The sequence below is a fragment of the Pleurodeles waltl genome, chromosome 5 (assembly GCF_031143425.1).
Source record: "Pleurodeles waltl isolate 20211129_DDA chromosome 5, aPleWal1.hap1.20221129, whole genome shotgun sequence".
NCBI classification, from domain to species: domain Eukaryota; kingdom Metazoa; phylum Chordata; class Amphibia; order Caudata; family Salamandridae; genus Pleurodeles; species Pleurodeles waltl.
This window is the reverse complement of record NC_090444.1, coordinates 1,552,128,234-1,552,150,169: the sequence shown is the minus strand read 5'-3', so window position 1 is coordinate 1,552,150,169 and position 21,936 is coordinate 1,552,128,234. Positions and strand designations below refer to the sequence as shown.

Here is a 21,936-nt window from a genome sequence, read left to right as displayed (position 1 = left end):
GGAGGAGTGAGATCTCTGCCCTCAGCTGCGATACCTGGTTTTGGATGTCTGTTATTCCTGGCTGTACTACGGTTAGTGACAACTCATTTGCAGGCACTCTTTGGGCTAGCTTGCAGTGGTCCACTCGAAGTAAGTTGACCTTATGCGCTACAGTGTCTATTTTGCCTTCCAAAGTAGTTTTCGTATCTAACACTGCCTGCAGTAGTTTGTCAAATTGAGCAGAGTGTACATGAAGGGTCTCATTCATCTGCTGGAGGGTCACTTCTGTGTCTTTAGGAGCGATGGTCGATAGAGGCACACTTCCCTCAGCCGATGGCAGCTGACGCATGGTCGTAGGTTTGACCATGAGTGTGGCTGTGTAAGCGAGGATCTATGCGTGGTTTAATTAAGCCACTATTGATGTACACGTGTTAATTGCGTTCTAATAATCGGGGGGTGACTCACTCTTCCCCTGTTTAGCATAGTTTTCAATGTATGATTATGTTGATATCACATAGTAGCGTATCACATACACCGGTATAGCCACTTTAATTTGGACTGCAATAGCACGTAGTCAGTCACTTGGGCGGATTATGGGTAGATCCTGGGTGTGAACTTGTCAAGATTTGGCCCCAGACACGCAGTGCGGGCGCTGCAGGCCCACTCGTACCTTATAGTCTGAGATGTTGGAAGCTCTCTGCCACCTATTCCGATGAGAGGCAACCGAATGATACCACGAGCACGCCGCGTGTAGCCCCCTCCTGCCTTGCGGTGCAGGTCAGCGAATTATGGAGGGGAAGGCTTCCACACAGCATCAGGAAAAATCATGGGAGCACGGAATGATGCTGAACTCTGCTTCGGTGCAGAACAATCGCGGTTGTTTGGCCCAGGCGTGCGCTCCTTACAGCATCTACTTTTGGGGCACGGCAGTCACTGTGCGCGCCTTTGTCCGTCATGGCCAGGCCTGCCAGCTCACCTTGTCCCGCTGATTGCCGGGCTCTAGTGTGATTGCAAGGCACCGCCCTCACTCCTCACACGGCTGCACAGACTGCATGATACATGCAGGCCTTCCACTTACATGCTGCGTTAGTCGCTGTCAGGGGACAAATGTAGTGTCCCCAATCGGGGCTCACTCTTCCAGAACCCTCGATGTTCAGCCCCAGTGTTTATAGGGGTTCGGGTGGAGGAGATTAAGAGGATAATTTGGGGCAGAGAGCGGAGCTGATTAATGAGCGTCTGCTCTGGTCGCCATCTTGGCCACGCCCCCGAAACGGGAATCAAACTTAAATCAACTTTCATCCCCCCTCCAACAGCAGTCCCAGTGGAAGTGCAAGCATTTGAAAAAGTTATTAAAATATTATAAAATATTGAAGGAAATAGGGGAAATCAATCCCACCTTAATCAACACCTTTCACAGCACGATCAGAGAAGATAATTTAGCAATCATAGATCTTAGGCACGATAACATTACTGTTATTAGGCAAGCAGATAAGGTTGGGGCAATTGTAATCCATACGGGGATGCATCAGAAAGACAGTCTCCATCTAACAAATGATGAAAGAAATTATGAACGTTTAAAAGCAGGACCCACAAGAAATAGATAGAGAGTATGTGTAGGAAGTTGGCTCTGTATGTACTATTTCAAAGTAAGAAATAGCATGCACAGAGTCCAAGGGTTCCCCTTAGAGGTAAGATAGTGGCAAAAAGAGATCATTCTAATGCTCTATTTTGTGGTAGTGTGGTCGAGCAATAGGCTTATCAGAGGGTAGTGTTAAGCATTTGTTGTACACACACAGGCAATACATGAGGAACACACACTCAAAGACAATTCCAGGCCAATAGGTTTTTGTATAGAAAAATATAATTTCTTAGTTTATTTTAAGAACCACAGGTTCATGATTTACAAGTAATACTTCAAATGAAAGGTATTTCACTTAGGTACTTTAGGAACTTTGAATTAGCAAAATAGCATGTACAGGTTTCACAGAAATGGCAATAAGCTATTTTAAAACTAGACTGTGCAATTTTCAACAGTTCCTGGGGGAGGTAAGTGTTTGTTAGTTTTGCAGGTAAGTAAACCACCTACAGGGTTCAAAGTTGGGTCCAAGGTAGCCCACCGTTGGGGGTTCAGGGCAACCCCAAAGTTACCACACCAGTAGCTCAGGGCTGGTCAGGTGCAGAGGTCAAAGTGGTGCCCAAAACGCATAGGTTTCAATGGAGAAGGGGTTGCCCCGGTTCCAGTCTGCCAGCAGGTAGGTACCCGCAACTTCGGAGGGCAGACCTGGGGGGTTTTGTAGGGCACCGGGGGGGACACTAGTCAGCACAAAAAGTACACCCTCAGCGGCACAGGGGCGGCCGGGTGCAGAGTGCAAACAGGCGTCGGGTTTGCAATTGGTTTCAATAGGAGACCCAGGGGTCTCTTCAGCGAAGCAGGCAGGCAAGGGGGGGCTCCTCGGGGTAGCCACCACCTGGGCAAGGGAGAGGGCCACCTGGGGGTCGCTTCTGCACTGGAGGTCGGATCCTTCAGGTCCTGGGGGCTGCGGGTGCAGTGTCTTTACCAGGCGTTGGGTTCTTATAAGCAGGCAGTCGCGGTCAGGGGGAGCCTCTGGATTCCCTCTGCAGGCGTCGCTGAGAGGAGTCGGGGGGGTCAACTCTGGCTACTCACAGGGTCGTAGTCACTGGGGAATCCTCCCTGTAGTGTTGTTTCTCCGCAGGTCGAGCCGGGGGCGTCGGGTGCAGAGTGCAAAGTCTCACGCTTCCGACGGGAAACGTGTGGTCTTTAAAAGTCGCTTCTTTGTTGCAAAGATGTTTCTTCTTTGGAGCAGAGCCGCTGTCCTCTGGACTTCTTGGTCCTTTTAGATGCAGGGTAGTCCTCTGAGGCTTCAGAGGTCGCTGGACCCCGTGGAACGCGTCGCTGTTGCAGTTTTTCTTGAAGTGGGGAGACAGGCCGGTAGAGCTGGGCCAAAAGCAGTTGTAGGGCTTTCAGGTCAGCAGTCCTTCTTCATCTTAGGTTGCAGGAATCTATCTTGCTATGTTCTGGGAGCCCCTAAATGCTCAATTTAGGGGTGTGTTTAGGTCTGGGGGGTTAGTAGCCAATGGCTACTAGCCCTGAGGGTGGCTACACCCTCTTTGTGCTTCCTCCCTGAGGGGAGGGGGGCACATCCCTAATCCTATTGGGGGAATCTTCCATCTGCAAGATGGAGGATTTCTAAAAGTCAGAGTCGCCTCAGCTCAGGACACCTTAGGGGCTGTCCTGACTGGCCAGTGACTCCTCCTTGTTTTTCTCATTACCTCCTCCGGCCTTGCCGCAAAAAGTGGGGCCGTGGCTGGAGGGGGCGGGCATCTTCACTAGCTGGAGTGCCCTGGGGTGCTGTAACAAAGGGGGTGAGCCTTTGAGGCTCACCGCCAGGTGTTACAGTTCCTGCAGGGGGAGGTGAGAAGCACCTCCACCCAGTACAGGCTTTGTTACTAGCCACAGAGTGACAAAGGCACTCTCCCCATGTGGCCAGCAACATGTCTGGTGTGTGGCAGGCTGGTAAAACTAGTCAGACGAAAATTGGGGTGCAAAATAGGGGGAAAAAAAATGGCGCTCAGGGTACTGTTAGGCCAATTAAAGTGTAAAGGGGTAGCCTACACAAGGGAAAAGACCCATCCCTCAAGGGTTTGAAATAAACCTAACATAAAATGCAAACAGTGAGGTCCCCTTGCCAAACAAATTTTTTCTTATACAAAATACAAAATGTCAATGAATCAAGTGAGTACAGTTCAAGATAAATGAGTCAAGATCCAAGTGAGTGGGTTCCAGGAAAAATAATTACGAAGAAAAAATATCCTCTCTCAATACAGAATTAGTAGGTCATGGTATCTTTATTTGCACCAACATCCATGAAGATGGATTCTGAGCCAACACGTGTTTCGTCATGGGGGGTTCTTCTAATCCCCTGCGACTTCTTCAGGGCTCTATATTGTACAGTCAGCCCACACTGGAAGTCGGGTATGTTTTCAGGGGGCATCTCTAAGATGCCCTCTGGGGTGTATTTCACAATAAAATGTACACTGGCATTTATTGTGCTGAGAAGTTTGATACCAAACTTCCCAGTTTTCAGTGTAGCCATTATGGTGCTCTGGAGTTCATGTATGACAGACTCCCAGACCATGTACTCTTATGGCTACCCAGCACTTACAATGTCTAAGGTTTTGCTTAGACACTGTAGGGGCATAGTGCTCATGCACCTATACCCTCACCTATGGTATAGTGCACCCTGCCTTAGGGCTGTAAGGCCTGCTAGAGGGGTGACTTATCTATGCCATAGGCAGTGTGAGGTTGGCATGGCACCCTGAGGGGAGTGCCATGTCGACTTACTCGTTTTGTCCTCACCAGCACACACAAGCTGGCAAGCAGTGTGTCTGTGCTGAGGGAGGGGTCTCCAGGGTGGCATAAGACATGCTGCAGCCCTTAGAGACCTTCCCTGGCATCAGGGCCCTTGGTACCAGGGGTACCAGGTACAAGGGACTTACCTGGATACCAGGGTGTGCCAATTGTGGAAACAAAGGTACAGGTTAGGTAAAGAACACTGGTGCTGGGGCCTGGTTAGCAGGCCTCAGCACACTTTCAAATCATAACTTGACTTCAGCAAAGGCAAAAAGTCAGGGGGTAACCATGCCAAGGAGGCATTTCCTTACACAACCCTCCCCCCCAAACGAAAGAGGATGGGACTAACCATTCCCAAGAGAGTCTTCATTTTCTAAGTGGAAGAACCTGGAAAGGCCATCTGCATTGGCATGGGCAGTCCCAGGTCTGTGTTCCACTATAAAGTCCATTCCCTGTAGGGAGATGGACCACCCCAACAGTTTTGGATTTTCACCTTTCATTTGCATTAGCCATCTGAGAGGTCTGTGGTCAGTTTGAACTACAAAGTGAGTACCAAAGAGGTATGGTCTCAACTTTTTCAGGGACCAAACCACAGCAAAGGCCTCCCTCTCAATGGCACTTCAACGCTGCTCCCTGGGGATTAACCTCCTGCTAATGAAAGCAACAGGCTGTTCAAGGCCATCATCATTTGTTTGGGACAAAACTGCCCCTATCCCATGTTTAGAGGCATAAGTCTGCACAATGAACTGCTTGGAGTAATCTGGAGCTTTTAGAACTGGTGCTGTGCACATAGCTTGTTTCAGGGTGTCAAAGGCCTGTTGGCATTCTACAGTCCAGTTTACATTCTTGGGCATTTTCTTGGAGGTAGGTTCTGTGAGGGGTGTCACTATGGATCCATAATCCCTTCACAAACCTCCTGTAGTACCCAGTCAAGCCAAGGAATGCCCTGACTTGAGTCTGGGTTTTTGGAGCTGCCCAGTCCAGAATAGTCTGGATCTTGAGCTGGAGTGGCTGAACTTGGCCTCCACCTACAAGGTGTCCCAAGTAAACCACGGTTCCCTGCCCTATCTGACATTTGGATGCCTTGATAGAGAGGCCTGCTGCTTGCAGGGCCTTTAAAAGCTTCTTCAGGTGGACCAGGTGATCCTGCCAGCTGGAGCTAAAGACAGCAATATTGTCAAGATAAGCTGCACTAAAGGACTCCAAGCCAGCAAGGACTTGATTCACCAACCTTTGGAAGGTGGCAGGGGCATTCTTTAAACCAAAGGGCATAACAGTAAACTGATAGTGCCCATCAGGTGTGGAGAATGCTGTCTTTTCTTTTGCTCCTGGTGCCATTTTGATTTGCCAGTACCCTGCTGTCAAGTCAACGGTACTTAAGTATCTGGCAGCACCTAGTGTGTCAATCAATTCATCTGCCCTTGGAATGGGATGGGCATCTGTCTTGGTGACAGAGTTAAGTCCTCTGTAGTCCACACAAAACCTCATCTCTCTCTTTCCATCTTTGGTGTGAGGTTTGGGGACTAAGACCACTGGGCTAGCCCAGGGGCTGTCAGAGTGCTCAATGACTCCCAGTTCCAGCATCTTGTGGACTTCCACTTTGATGCTTTCCTTAAGTTCGTCAGACTGTCTGAAAATTTAGTTTTTGACAGGCATGCTGTCTCCTGTGTCCACATCATGGGTACACAGGTGTGTCTCACCAGGGGTTAGGGAAAAGAGCTCAGCAAACTGTTGTAAGACCTTCCTACAGTCAGATTGCTGTTGGCCAGAGAGGGTGTCTGAATAGATCACTCCATCAACTGAGCCATCTTTAGGGTCTGTGGAGAGGAGATCAGGGAGAGGTTCACTGTCAGCTTCCTGGTCCTCATCTGTTACCATCAACAGATTCACACCTGCCCTGTCATGAAAGAGTTTGAGGCGGTTCACATGGATCACCCTTTTGGGGGTCCTGCTAGTGCCTAGGTCTACCAGGTAGGTGACCTGACTCTTTCTTTCTAGCACTGGGTAAGGGCCACTCCATCTGTCCTAAAGTGCCCTGGGAGCCACAAGCTCCAGAACTCAGACTTTCTGCCCTGGCTGAAATTCAGCCATAGCAGCCTTTTGGTCATACCACATCTTCTGGAGTTGTTGGCTGGCCTCAAGGTTTTTGCTTGCCTTTTCCATATACTCTGCCATCCTTGAACGTAGGCCTAGTACATAGTCCACTATATCTTGTTTAGGCTCATGAAGAAGTCTCTCCCAGCCTTCTTTTACAAGAGCTAGTGGTCCCCTGACAGGATGGCCAAACAGAAGTTCAAAGGGGCAAAACCCTACTCCCTTCTGAGGCACCTCTCTTTAGGCGAAAAGCAGACATGGCAAGAGGACATCCCATCTCCTTTTGAGTTTTTCAGGGAGCCCCATGATCATGCCTTTCAATGTCTTGTTAAACCTTTCTACAAGATCATTGGTTTATGGATGGTATGGTGTGGTGAATTTGTACGTCACCCCACACTCATTCCACATATGTTTCAGGTATGCTGACATGAAGTTGACACCCCTGTCAGACACCACCTCCTTAGGAAATCCCACTCTGGTAAAAATACCAATGAGTGTTTTTGCTACTGCAGGGGCAGTAGTGGACCTAAGGGGAAATGCTTCAGGGTATCTAGTAGCATGATCCACTACTACTAGTATGTACTGGTTCCCTGACGCTGTGGGAGGTTCAAGTGGACCCTCTATGTCTACACCCACTCTTTCATAGGGGACCCCCACCACTGGAAGTGGAATGAGGGGGGCCTTTGGGTGTCCACCTGTCTTACCACTGGCTTGACAGGTGGCACAGGAGACACAAAACTCCTTTACCTTCTGGGACATGTTGGGCCAATAGAAATGGTTAACTAACCTTTCCCAAGTCTTGGTTTGTCCCAAATGCCCAGCAAGTGGAATATCATGAGCTAAGCTCAGAATGAACTTCCTAAACTCCTGAGGCACTACCACTCTCCTAGTGGCACCAGGTTTGGGATCTCTTGCCTCAGTGTAGAGGAATCCATCTTCCCAATAGACTCTGTGTTCCAGTGATTTTTCCTTTGGACTCTTCAGCAGCTTGCTGCCTAAGGCCTTCAAGAGAGGGACAGGTTTCTTGCCCCTTACACAACTGTTCCCTTGTGGGTCCCCCTGGGCCTAGGAGCTCAACCTGATAAGGTTCTAACTCCATGGGCTCAGTTCCCTCAGAGGGCAGAACTTCTTCCTGTGAATAGAGGTTCTCTTTCTCTGGTTGTGTTGAAGCTGGTTCCCCAGTCTTCTTTCCTTTTCTCTTGGAGGGTTGGGCCCTTTTTCTAGGCTCCAAAACCACTTTTTCACCCTGAGCCTTGCACTGTGCCCTTGTCTTGACACACACCAGTTCAGGGATACCCAGCATGGCTGCATGGGTTTTGAGTTCTACCTCAGCCCATGCTGAGGACTCCAGGTCATTTCCAAGCAAACAGTCTACTGGGATATTTGAGGAGACCACCACCTGTTTCAGGCCATTGACCCCTCCCCACTCTAAAGTTACCATAGCCATGGGATGTACTTTAGTCTGATTGTCCACGTTGGTGACTGGATAAGTTTGTCCAGCCAGGTGTTGACCAGGGGAAACCAGTTTCTCTGTCACCATGGTGACACTGGCACCTGTATCCCTCTGGCCTTCTACACATGTCCCATTAATTAAGAGTTGCTGCCTGTATTTTTGCATATTAGGGGGCCAGTGTGGCTAAGTCCACCCCACCCTCAGAGACTAATGTAGCTTCAGTATGAACCCTGATTTGCTCTGGGCACCGTGTTGATCCCACCTGGAGACTGGCTATTCCAGTGTTAGCTGGAATAGAGTTAGAAGTGGAACCTTTCTTGGGACAGGCCTTGTCTCCAGATTGGTGTCCCTGCTGATTACAGCTATGACACCAGGCCTTTTTGGGATCAAAGTTTTTACCCTGGTACCCAAAACTGGATTGTGAAGAGGCTTTGGACCCTCCCTCCTGAGCAGGTTTTTGGGGCCCTATAGAAGGCTCTTTACTTTTCCCTTTGATGTCTCAACACTCTTCCCCTGGGGAGTCTTTGTGACCCCTTTCTTTTGGTCACGCCCTGTGGAAGTCCTGGTCACCCTAGTCTTGACCCAATGGTCCGCCTTCTTTCCCAATTCTTGGGGAGAAATTGGTCCTAGGTCCACCAGATGCTGATACAGTTTATCATTGAAACAATTACTTAACAGGTGTTCTTTCACAAATAAATTGTACAGCCCATCATAATCATTTACACCACTACCATGAATCCAACCCCCCAGTGTTTTAACTGAGTAGTCAACAAAATCAACACAGGTCTGGCTCGAGGATTTTTGAGCCCCCTGAACCTAATCCTGTACTTCTCAGTTGAGAATCCAAAGCCCTCAATCAGGGTAGCCTTCATGAGGTCCTAGGATTCTGCATCTTTTCCAGAGAGTGTGAGGAGTCTATCCCTACACTTTCCAGTGAACATTTCCCAAAGGAGAGCACCCCAGTGAGATCTGTTTACTTTTCTGGTTGCACAAGCCCTCTCAAAAGCTGTGAACCATTTGGTGATGTCATCACCATCTTCATATTTAGTTACAATCCCTTTTGGGATTTTCAACATGTCAGGAGAATCTCTGACCCTATTTATTTTGCTGCCACCATTGATGGGACCTAGGCCCATCTCTTGTCTTTCCTTTTCTATGGCTAGGATCTGTCTTTCCAAAGCCAATCTTTTGACCATCCTGGCTAACAGGAGGTCATCTTCATTGAGGCTGCCCTCAATGCTTCCAGAGTTGCTGGACTCTCCTGTGAGAGAAGCAGCATCTCTGACTATCACTTGTGGAGACAGGGTTTGAGGGACCCTGGGCTCCCTATCTAGGACTGGAGGTGGGAAATCCTCCCCATCACTAGCTTCCCCCTGTGGGAAGGTATCATCAGAGGGGTTGTTTTTAGCAAACTCTGCCAAAAGCTCATGGAGCTGTACTTTGGTAGGGTTTGAACCAGTCTTTATCTTTTTTATTTTGCAGAGAGACCTTAACTCTGACATCCTAAGATGCAGGTAAGGGGTGAGGTTGAGTTCCATTACTATCTCTTCTGCAGTAGACATTATGTTTCTAAAAGTTGGAATACTTTTTAAGAATCTAAAACTATCTCTAGAACTTAATTCAAATTTTTACAAAGCTTTTAAACTCTAAAAGAAATGCTAGCAGGGACTAATACAAGGCCCTAGCAGGACTTTAAAAATTTTAGAAAAATAGCTCACATTTCAAAAATCAGTTTCTAATGCCAATTTTTTTAATTTAATCGTGTGATCAGGTATTGGCTGAGTAGTCCAGCAAATGCAAAGTCTTGTACCCCACCGCTGATCCACCAATGTAGGAAGTTGGCTCTGTATGTACTATTTCAAAGTAAGAAATAGCATGCACAGAGTCCAAGGGTTCCCCTTAGAGGTAAGATAGTGGCAAAAAGAGATAATTCTAATGCTCTATTTTGTGGTAGTGTGGTCGAGCAATAGGCTTATCAGAGGGTAGTGTTAAGCATTTGTTGTACACACACAGGCAATAAATGAGGAACTAACAACTCAAAGACAATTCCAGGCCAATAGGTTTTTGTATAGAAAAATATATGTTCGATGGCATCTGTCGCTGTAGATACACATGGTATGCATGAGCTCGCCATCTGGTGTTGGGTCGGAGTGTTACAAGTTGTTTTTCTTCGAAGAAGTGTTTTCGAGTCACGGGACCGAGTGACTCCACCTTCTGTGCTCATTGCGCATGGGCGTCGACTCCATCTTCGATTGTTTTCTTTCCGCCATCGGGTTCGGACGTGTTCCTGTCGCTCCGAGTTTCGGAACGGAAAGTTAGCTGAAGACGGAAGATTTTCGACGGTATCGTTGCGATCCGGTTAGAGATAGACACATACGACGACGCGTTCAACATCGAAGCGCCTCGGTGCCCTTCGGGGTAGATTTCGGCACCCCGTCGGGGCCTAGTCGGCCCGACCGCGTGGAGGACAACGCCGATGGATCGGACCCCGTTTCGATTCTGCCCCGAATGCCACAACAAATATCCTTATACGGACCTACACTCGGTCTGTAATCTGTGCCTGTCACCCGAGCACAGCGAAGAATCCTGTGAGGCCTGTCGGGCGTTCCGGTCCCGAAAAACTCTGCGCGACCGTCGAGCGAGAAGACTCCAGATGGCGTCCACGCCAAAAGAGCGTCCACAGTTCGAGACAGAAGAGGAACAGGAGGAATCCTTTTCCATCCAGGATTCAGACTCCGACGAGCTACACTCTACAAGAACTGTGAGTAAGACGTCGAGATCAAACCTTAAAAAAGGAAAGAAGGCCCAGGGGACGCCACTGCCAACCGGCCATGGCTCCACCCAAATTCTCGGTGACCAACAATCGGCACCGAAAAAGGCCCATTCAGTGTCGAGATCGTCCGACTTCGGTCGAGACACCGGCACGCAGCCTCCTCGGGACCGAGAGAGTGCTAAACAGAAGCATCGACACCGAGAGTTCGGTGTCGACACCGATCGACGCCGAGACAGTGGCGCCGAAGACCATAGAGGCCAAGAATTTTCGGCACAGAAAAAGAGGAAGGTTACCTCGGAGCCGAAAAAACAATCGACAGGGCTTTCGGAGCCGAAAAAAGCGACATCAGACCCTGTTTCTGGCTCCTATACCGAAGAGCATTCTATGTCTTCTCACATGAAGAAACATAGATTTGAACAAGAACTGCAATCCACTGACGTGGATCACACGCAAAAGCGTATCTTTATTCAGCAGGGGACTGGGAAGATCAGTACCCTCCCACCTGTCAAACGAAAGAGAACGCTTCAGTTTACTCCTCAGCAACAAACAACACAAAAGGTAACACCTCCTCCCTCGCCTCCACCTGTAACTCCGGCTTCGCCAACTTACACCCCGTCACATTCGCCAGCTCACACCGCCATGAGCCACGACGACCAAGATCAGGATGCGTGGGACTTGTACGACGCACCAGTGTCTGATAACAGCCCAGACACATACCCAACTAGGCCATCACCACCGGAAGACAGCACAGCCTACTCGCAAGTGGTGGCTAGAGCAGCTCTATTCCATAATGTGGAACTACACTCTGAACAAGTAGAGGATGATTTTTTATTTAACACCCTCTCCTCAACCCACAGCTCCTACCAAAGCCTGCCGATGCTCCCAGGCATGCTACGCCATGCAAAGGACATTTTCAAGGAGCCAGTTAAAAGTAGGGCAGTGACGCCTAGGGTGGACAAAAAGTATAAGGCGCCTCCTACGGACCCTGTCTTCATCACCTCTCAGCTGCCACCAGACTCTGTGGTGGTAGGGGCTGCCAGAAAACGGGCAAACTCACACACTTCTGGGGATGCACCTCCCCCAGATAAAGAAAGTAGGAAGTTCGATGCAGCCGGGAAGAGGGTTGCTGTCCAAGCAGCAAACCAGTGGCGCATCGCAAATTCACAAGCGCTGCTAGCGCGATACGACAGAGCCCACTGGGATGAGATGCAGCATCTCATTGAACATCTCCCAAAAGATCTGCAAAAAAGAGCAAAACAGGTTGTTGAGGAGGGTCAAAACATTTCCAACAATCAAATACGCTCCTCCATGGATGCAGCAGACACGGCCGCAAGAACCATTAATACGTCGGTTACCATCCGTAGGCACGCATGGCTCAGAACGTCTGGATTCAAGCCAGAAATTCAACAGGCAGTGCTTAACATGCCAGTAAACGAGAAACTTCTGTTCGGTCCGGAGGTCGACACAGCTATAGAAAAGCTCAAGAAGGACACTGACACTGCCAAGGCCATGGGCGCACTCTACTCCCCGCAGAGCAGAGGATCTTATAACACCTTCCGCAAAACACCCTTTAGAGGAGGGTTTCGGGGTCAGGCCACACAAGCTAGCACCTCACAGTCCGCACCGCCCACCTACCAGGGACAGTACAGGGGAGGTTTTCGGGGCCAGTATAGAGGGGGGCAATTCCCTAGGAATAGGGGAAGATTTCAAAGCCCCAAAACCACTACCAACAAGCAGTGACTCACATGTCACACACCCCTCCCACACAACACCAGTGGGGGGGAGGATACGTCAATATTACGAAGCATGGGACAAAATAACTACAGACACATGGGTCCTAGCAATTATCCAGCATGGTTATTGCATAGAATTCCTGCAATTCCCTCCAGACATACCACCAAAATCACAAAATTTAACAAAATACCATTCACAGCTTCTAGAGATAGAAGTTCAAGCACTACTGCAAAAAAATGCAATAGAATTAGTACCAAGCACACAAATAAACACAGGAGTTTATTCACTGTACTTCTTGATACCAAAAAAGGACGAAACACTGAGACCAATTCTAGACCTCAGAGTAGTAAACACATTCATCAAATCAGACCACTTTCACATGGTCACACTACAAGAAGTGTTACCATTGCTCAAAAAACACGACTACATGACAACCCTAGACCTCAAGGACGCATATTTCCATATACCAATACATCAATCACACAGGAAATATCTAAGGTTTGTATTCAAAGGAATACATTACCAATTCAAAGTATTGCCTTTTGGTTTAACAACCGCTCCAAGAGTATTCACAAAATGCCTAGCAGTAGTCGCTGCACACATCAGAAGGCAGCAAATACATGTGTTCCCGTATCTAGACGACTGGCTAATCAAAACCAGTTCGCTCACACAATGCTCAAACCACACAAATCAAGTCATACAAACCCTCTACAAACTAGGGTTCACCGTCAACTTTGCAAAATCAAACATTCTGCCAAGCAAAGTACAGCAATATCTAGGAGCCATAATAGACACGACAAAAGGAGTAGCAACGCCAACTCCACAAAGGATCCACAATTTCAACAGGGTCATTCAACACATGTCTCCAAACCAAACAATACAAGCAAGAACAATACTACAGCTCCTAGGCATGATGTCCTCATGCATAGCCATTGTCCCAAACGCAAGACTGCACATGAGGCCCTTACAACAGTGCCTAGCCTCACAGTGGTCTCAAGCACAGGGTCACCTTCTAGATCTGGTGTTGCTAGACCGCCAAACTTACCTCTCGCTTCTATGGTGGAACAGTATAAATTTAAACATAGGGCGGCCTTTCCAAGACCCAGTGCCAGAGTACGTAATAACAACAGATGCTTCCATGACAGGGTGGGGAGCACATCTCAATCAACACAACATAAGAGGACAATGGAACATACATCAAACAAAACTGCATATAAATCATCTAGAATTATTAGCAGTTTTTCAAGCACTAAAAGCTTTCCAACCAATCATAACCCACAAATACATCCTTGTCAAAACAGACAACATGACAACGATGTATTATCTAAACAAACAAGGAGGAACACATTCAACGCAGTTAAGCTTGTTAGCTCAAAAAATATGGAAGTGGGCAATCCACCATCAGATTGGTCTAATAGCACAGTTTATTCCGGGGATCCAGAATCAGCTGGCAGACAATCTCTCTCGAGATCACCAGCAAGTCCACGAATGGGAAATCCACCCACAGATTCTGTACACCTACTTCACACTCTGGGGAACACCACAAATAGACTTATTTGCAACAAAAGAGAACGCAAAATGCCAAAACTTCGCGTCCAGATACCCACACAAGCAATCCCAAGGCAATGCCCTATGGATGAACTGGTCAGGAATATTTGCTTACGCTTTTCCTCCTCTCCCTCTCCTTCCTTACCTAGTAAACAAATTGAGTCAAAACAAACTCAAACTCATTTTAATAGCACCAACTTGGGCAAGACAACCCTGGTACACAACACTGCTAGATCTGTCTGTAGTACCACACATCAAACTGCCCAACAAACCAGATCTGTTAACGCAACACAACCAACAGATCAGACACCCGGACCCAGCATCGCTGAATCTAGCAATCTGGCTCCTGAAATCCTAGAATTCGGACACTTACAACTTAGCCAAGAGTGTATGGAAGTCATAAAGCAGGCCAGAAGGCCATCCACTAGACACTGCTACGCAAGTAAGTGGAAAAGATTTGTTTGGTACTGCCATCATAATCAGATACAACCGCTAGATGCAACTCCAAAACATATAGTAAATTACTTGCTCCATTTACAAAAAGCAAAGCTAGCCTTCTCTTCTATTAAAATACACCTTGCAGCAATATCTGCATACCTGCAAACTACCTATTCAACTTCCTTGTATAGGATACCAGTTATCAAAGCATTTATAGAAGGGCTTAAAAGAATTATACCACCAAGAACACCACCTGTTCCTTCATGGAACCTAAACGTGGTTCTAACAAGACTCATGGGCCCACCTTTCGAACCCATGCACTCTTGCGGAATACAATTCCTAACCTGGAAAGTTGCCTTTCTCATCGCCATTACATCTCTAAGAAGAGTAAGTGAAATTCAAGCGTTCACAACACAAGAGCCTTTTATACAAATACATAAAAATAAGGTCGTCCTACGACCTAATCCAAAATTTTTACCAAAAGTTATTTCACCATTCCATCTAAATCAAACGGTAGAACTACCAGTATTTTTCCCACAGCCAGATTCTGTGGCTGAAAGAGCACTACATACATTAGATGTCAAAAGAGCATTAATGTACTACATTGACAGAACAAAGAACATCAGAAAAACTAAACAGCTATTTATTGCATTCCAAAAACCTCATGCAGGTAACCCAATATCAAAACAAGGTATAGCCAGATGGATAGTTAAATGCATCCAAATCTGCTACCTTAAAGCAAAAAGACAACTGCCCATTACTCCCAGGGCACATTCAACAAGGAAAAAAGGTGCTTCAATGGCCTTTTTAGGAAACATCCCAATGCAGGAAATATGTAAGGCAGCCACTTGGTCTACGCCTCACACATTCACCAAACACTACTGTATAGATGTGCTATCCGCACAACAAGCTACAGTAGGTCAAGCTGTATTAAGAACTCTATTTCAGACAACTTCTACTCCTACAGGCTAAACCACCGCTTATGGGGAACTAACTGCTTACTAGTCTATGCATACCATGTGTATCTACAGCGACAGATGCCATCGAACTGAAAATGTCACTTACCCAGTGTACATCTGTTCGTGGCATCAGTCGCTGAGATTCACATGGACCCACCCACCTCCCCGGAAGCCTGTAGCAGTTCAGAAGTTACCTTCAATTTTGTACATTTGTATATATTACTTAATCCTTTAATAGGTACATACTTACATTTTTCATTGCGCGGGCACTATTACTATAGTACAACTCCTACCTCACCCTCTGCGGGGAAAACAATCGAAGATGGAGTCGACGCCCATGCGCAATGAGCACAGAAGGTGGAGTCACTCGGTCCCGTGACTCGAAAACACTTCTTCGAAGAAAAACAACTTGTAACACTCCGACCCAACACCAGATGGCGAGCTCATGCATACCATGTGAATCTCAGCGACTGATGCCACGAACAGATGTACACTGGGTAAGTGACATTTTCATTTCTTAGTTTATTTTAAGAACCACAGGTTCAAGATTTACAAGTAATACTTCAAATGAAAGGTATTTCACTTAGGTACTTTAGGAACTTTGAATTAGCAAAATAGCATGTACAGTTTTCACAAAAATGGAATAAGCTATTTTAAAACTAGACACAGTGCAATTTTCAACAGTTCCTGGGGGAGGTAAGTGTTTGTTAGTTTTACAGGTAAGTAAACCACTTAGTGTTCGAAGTTGGGTCCAAGGTAGCCCACTGTTGGGGGTTCAGGGCAACCCCAAAGTTACCACACCACCAGCTCAGGTCCGGTCAGGTGCAGAGGTCAAAGTGGTGCCCAAAACGCATAGGCTTCAGTGGAGAAGGGTGTGCCCCGGTTCCAGTCTGCCAGCAGGTAGGTACCCGCGACTTCGGAGGGCAGACCAGGGGGGTTTTGTAGGGCACTGGGGGGGGCACAGGTCAGCACAAAAGGTACACCCTCAGCGGCACAGGGGCGGCCGGGTGCAGAGTGCAAACAGGCATCAGGTTTGCAATTGGTTTCAATGGGAGACCCAGGAGTCTCTTCAGCGAAGCAGGCAGGCAAGGGGGGCTCCTCGGGGTAGCCACCACCCGGGCAAGGGAGAGGGCCACCTGGGGGTCGCTTCTGCACTGGAGGTCGGATCCTTCAGGTCATGGGGCCACGGGTGCAGTGTCTTTACCAGGCGTCGGGTTCTTAGAAGCAGGCAGTCGCGGTCAGGGGGTGCCTCTGGATTCCCCCTGCAGGCATCACTGGGGGGGCACAGGGGGGTCAACTCTGGCTACTCACAGGGTCGCAGTCGCCGGGGAGTCCTCCCTGTAGTGTTGTTTCTCCGCAGGTCGAGCCGGGGGCATCGGGTGCAGCGTGCAAAGTCTCACGCTTCCGGCGGGAAACGTGTGGTCTTTAAAAGTTGCTTCTTTGTTGCAAAGATGTTTCTTCTTTGGAGCAGAGCCGCTGTCCTCTGGAGTTCTTGGTCCTTTTAGATGCAGGGTAGTCCTCTGAGGCTTCAGAGGTCGCTGGACCCCGTGGAACGTGTCGGTGTTGCAGTTTTTCTTGTAGTGGGGAGACAGGCCGGTAGAGCTGGGGCCAAAGCAGTTGGTGTCTCTGTCTTCTCTGCAGGGCTTTCTGGTCAGCAGTCCTTCTTCATCTTAGGTTGCAGGAATCTATCTTGCTAGGTTCTGGGAGCCCCTAAATACTCAATTTAGGGCGGTGTTTAGGTCTGGGGGGTTAGTAGCCAATGGCTACTAGCCCTGAGGGTGGCTACACCCTCTTTGTGCCTCCTCCCTGAGGGGAGGGGGGCACATCCCTAATCCTATTGGGGGAATCTTCGATCTGCAAGATGGAGGATTTCTAAAAGTCAGAGTCACCTCAGCTCAGGACACCTTAGGGGCTGTCCTGACTGGCCAGTGACTCCTCCTTGTTTTTCTCATTATCTCCTCCGGCCTTGCCGCCAAAAGTGGGGCCGTGGCCGGAGGGGGCGGGCATCTCCACTAGCTGGAGTGCCCTGGGGTGCTGTAACAAAGGGGGTGAGCCTTTGAGGCTCACCGCCAGGTGTTACAGTTCCTGCAGGGGGAGGTGAGAAGCACCTCCACCCAGTACAGGCTATGTTACTAGCCACAGAGTGACAAAGACACTCTCCCCATGTGGCCAGCAACATGTCTGGTGTGTGGAAGGCTGGTAAAACTAGACAGCCCACACTGGAAGTCGGGTATGTTTTTAGGGGGCATCTCTAAGATGCCCTCTGGGGTGTATTTCACAATAAAATGTACACTGGCATTTATTGTGCTGAGAAGTTTGATACCAAACTTCCCAGTTTTCAGTGTAGCCATTATGGTGCTCTGGAGTTCATGTATGACAGACTCCCAGACCATGTACTCTTATGGCTACCCAGCACTTACAATGTCTAAGGTTTTGCTTAGACACTCTAGGGGCATAGTGCTCATGCACCTATACCCTCACCTATGGTATAGTGCACCCTGCCTTAGGGCTGTAAGGCCTGCTAGAGGGGTGACTTATCTATGCCATAGGCAGTTTGAGGTTGGCAAGGCACCCTGAGGGGAGTGCCATGTCGACTTAGTCACTTTCTCCCCACCAGCACACACAAGCTGGCAAGCAGTGTGTCTGTGCTGAGTGAGGGGTCCCCAGGGTGGCATAAGACATGCTGCAGCCCTTAGAGACCTTCCCTGGCATCAGGGCCCTTGGTACCAGGGGTACCAGTTACAAGGGACTTACCTGGATGCCAGGGTGTGCCAGTTGTGGAAACAAAGGTACATGTTAGGGAAAGAACACTGGTGCTGGGGCCTGGTTAGCAGGCCTCAGCACACTTTCAAATCATAACTTGACATCAGCAAAGGCAAAAAGTCAGGGGGTAACCATGCCAAGGAGGCATTTCCTTACAGTATGACTGAACAGGCATTACAGAAAGACTGGATAACTAAAATAAGAGCCTGAGTTTTTAAGAAACAGGCCACCAAGATTCCCAAAAATCTGACTAATCTCTTGGGCGCCCCAGTGTTTCATGCATTGGTTTAGTTTTTGAACTCTTATCAAAGCTTGCAGATGCTTTCCTTACACCAATTGAACAAGGAACTAGCACTTATTTGAAGGACACCGAAGATGTGTTGTGCCAGCTATGACACATGGATTTTGATCCAGCATTCAAGCTATGAATAGGATTAGACATAGAGAGTCTTTGTACCAGCCACCCACAGTCTGAACCACTACAAGTAGTAGAGGAGGTGCTCTTTGAAGTAGAGTGGGATTACCACACTCTAAGGAATCTGGTCATGGAACGTTGCAAATGGGCTCTGACTGGTCTGTTTGAATTTCCCAGCCCGTGTTGCATAGTGAGACAATCCTAATTGTAGAGCTTCTGTTTTTAAAACTTTGACACTTAATGAATGTATTCTAATGTGTATAGTTGTGTTATAAATTGAGTGTCAGTCGGGTGGTAGTGTTTCACATAAATTACCCCATTTTTGAAACCTCTTTCTCTGTAGTGCCTTAACTGAGGTACGAGGGCAGTTTGAGTGTTTGAGCATGTTCTTCAGTTGAGCAAGTGATGTTAGGCATTCTTCAATGTATAGATTATTTTTTGTAAGCAAATTGATCCTCATGTTCTAGTCCTAATTTCTAACGCTTTTGTGGTCATACTTTAAGAGTACTGTAGTCCTGGTAGTCTGTTAGTCGAAAAGCCTGATACCCTGAATCCAAGTACATGATTATTTTCCCTAAATCCTAACAAGAAAGCCTAAGTCACTGTTGTACTGGATGTCTTTTCTGCAGGTTGCAAATCAATTTTCTGCTTTTTAACTTCTGAAGCGTCATACTTGCCACGTGGAGCGAAGCTCCCAAAAATATTGGACTGGTTTATTCTACTTTGAATTTAATTTTTATATACACACCCTAAAGCATTCCAGTAATCTTCATCAAACCACACCTTGCTGAGAGATCACAAAACATGGCCCCTTCCATGGCAGTTTCTAAAATATCATAATTATACTTTTTCTCTTCAGCGGTACTATGGTTATCTTTCTCATGGAATCTAGTGTAGTGTTTTTCTCAAAACGTTGCATTCTTTAGGAATGGATATTTTCAGTTCCACATGTTATGTATTGAGCTTGACAATTAGTCAATCTATCTGTCTACTCTGTTCTAGTGCACCACCTTTCACAACTATAAAATCCTTCACTTTCTAATATAGACATATGTGGCGATCTCATCTTCTGATTGCTTAATTGATAAATTTTTCTATTCTGTTCTTTTCAGTTCAGCAAACCACAATGCAAACAATGCAAGTACAACATCATCTCCTGGGAGAAATGTACCTGTTGTGACTGACTTTAAAGAATTTGTTCTGGATATGCAGAAAACAATCACAAGTCTGAGAAAGCAGGTATGCCGAGACAGATCTGTACTAGTTCATCTTTGTTTGTACTCTATGTTTTTTAAAATTGTCTCCAGTGCTTTGTGATTGTAATAGTTCTAAATTCTTTGCAAAGGGAGCAGTGATAAAAAGTTTGAAACAAGTGAACTATACTGCATTGTTACACCACTGAAAATTTGAAAATCATTGTTAAATTGAGCAAATAAAACTCTAGATAAAAGATGAACAGAAAAATTACTATTGTGTCTAATTAAACAATTACCATTTCATGCTTTCCATACCTTCATAATCTAATCTGTACATTTCTCAGTTTTTGGGCAACACCTGATCATTCAAGTTTGTATTTTAAATTCTCAGGGTTGCAAATAAAGACAATTATTTTGATCTCACAGTGAGGCTAGGGACTGTTTGAAGTGTGATTTAGATCTGCATGTGCCCAGAACACAGCCCATGTAGTTCACTTTGACCCATTGTTGTTCTTGTGAATTGAATTTGTTGGCTCACTAAAGAGAAATGCAGATTAGTAAGACCATATTTATGTTCACAGACACTTAACATGAACCGTATAAGCATCTCTGTTGACTGATGTTTCATCACCAATAGGAGTGATTGCTCTGCATTAAAGGGCTCCCTGCCCCATAAGCATGTTGAGACACATACAAGGACAGTTGATTCCAGGACAGGCTATGGAGAGAAACAGATATCATCCTTGAAACATTTCATGTAAAAAGTCTGTTCTGACTTTTGCCACAACCCGTCACCCGTAACTGAGTTGGATGTTAATCTCATCCCTACAAAATTTCAGTCTAGTCGCTTATCCAGCAGACAGTATTTTCTGAATTTAATTTTAGACCTAACCTGTGGGATAGCGTAACTGGATGGACGGAATGCAGAATCAATCAAACATTCACCCCCAGTCACAGATCTGGGTTTAATCCATCCATTATTTTGCTCACCATGCCACCCCAGTTTGAACCCAGCCATATGCAAATCAGTCTTGACCCTGTTCCTCATGGGAACAGTCCAGCCCGAACTGCCAGGCCAGGTTCTCCCTGGACCAGAAACAAGCATCCTGGGACCGGTTTCGGGGTTTCACCCCTCATCAGCCAGGCTAGCTTGAATCCAGTGGCACAGTGAGCCCGGGACCCATGTCTGGGCATACCCGGCGCACTTAGGGCGGCAAAAGCAAAGCAAAACACAAACGCTGTGGGATAGCGTAACTGGGTGGACGGAATGCGGAATCAATCAAACATTCACCCCCAGTCACAGATCTGGGTTTAATCCATCCATTATTTTGCTCACCATGCCACCCCAGTTTGAACCGAGCAATATGCAAATCAGTCTTGACCCTGTTCCTCATGGGAACAGTCCAGCCTGAACTGCCAGGCCAGGTTCTCCCTGGACCGGAAACAAGCATCATGGGACCGGTTTCGGGGTTTCACCCCTCATCAGCCAGGCTAGCTTGAATCCAGTGGCACAGTGAGCCTGGGACCCACGTCTGGGCATACCCGGCGCACTTAGGGCGGCAAAAGCAAAACAAAGCAAAACACAAACGCTGTGGGATAGCGTAACTGGATGGACGGAATGCAGAATCAATCAAACATTCACCCCCAGTCACAGATCTGGGATTAATCCTTCCATTATTGGGAAATCAGAATAGTGCTGGCACAAACAGACATAGAGGAGGCCAAACCCTGTGCATAGTATCTATACTCATGACAAAATATTCCATGGCTCCAGATGATTTTACTGTGGTTCAAGGACCCAAGTACTATGAGGAACTGAAATCTAGGTCATCTAAATTGAACAGTGCTTCCTAAGATCACCAAGTTGCAAACTTTATGGTAGAAAGCCCAGCATAGTGATTTTTGTGAAGCTGCGGAGGACCGAGATAGACGCTTAACAGGCATTTTGATGTTGCTCCATTTAAAGTGAGAAGCTGTTGCAGGCTGGTGGATAGCTTAAGGAGGTAGGATACAGCTTTTTGAGTATGTGAGGAGTTTCGGTGGCCGGCTGCTGGGATGGCTGGCACCAGCTCCAAAGCTATCGACCTGAGGGAAGGGGCCACGTGGGCACTGCTGGGGATAGGTTCTTGTATCCACATTGAGATGGTAAACCATGCTGGAGAAGTTGGTACTTGCCGAGGTTGTATGGTGAGCCTTGAGCCCCATTAAAATC

At 47.3% G+C, this 21,936-nt stretch overlaps 1 protein-coding gene across 1 annotated transcript in view; it reads left to right on the top strand.

Moving 5' to 3' along the window:
* PXDN (peroxidasin) overlaps nucleotides 1-21,936 on the top strand; it is a 584,135-nt gene that overhangs the window by 519,711 nt on the left and 42,488 nt on the right. Inside the window, exon 21 of the mRNA XM_069235854.1 lies at nucleotides 19,641-19,767. Within this exon, the coding sequence (XP_069091955.1) occupies nucleotides 19,641-19,767 (127 nt within the window). The remainder of the gene's footprint in view (nucleotides 1-19,640; nucleotides 19,768-21,936) is intronic.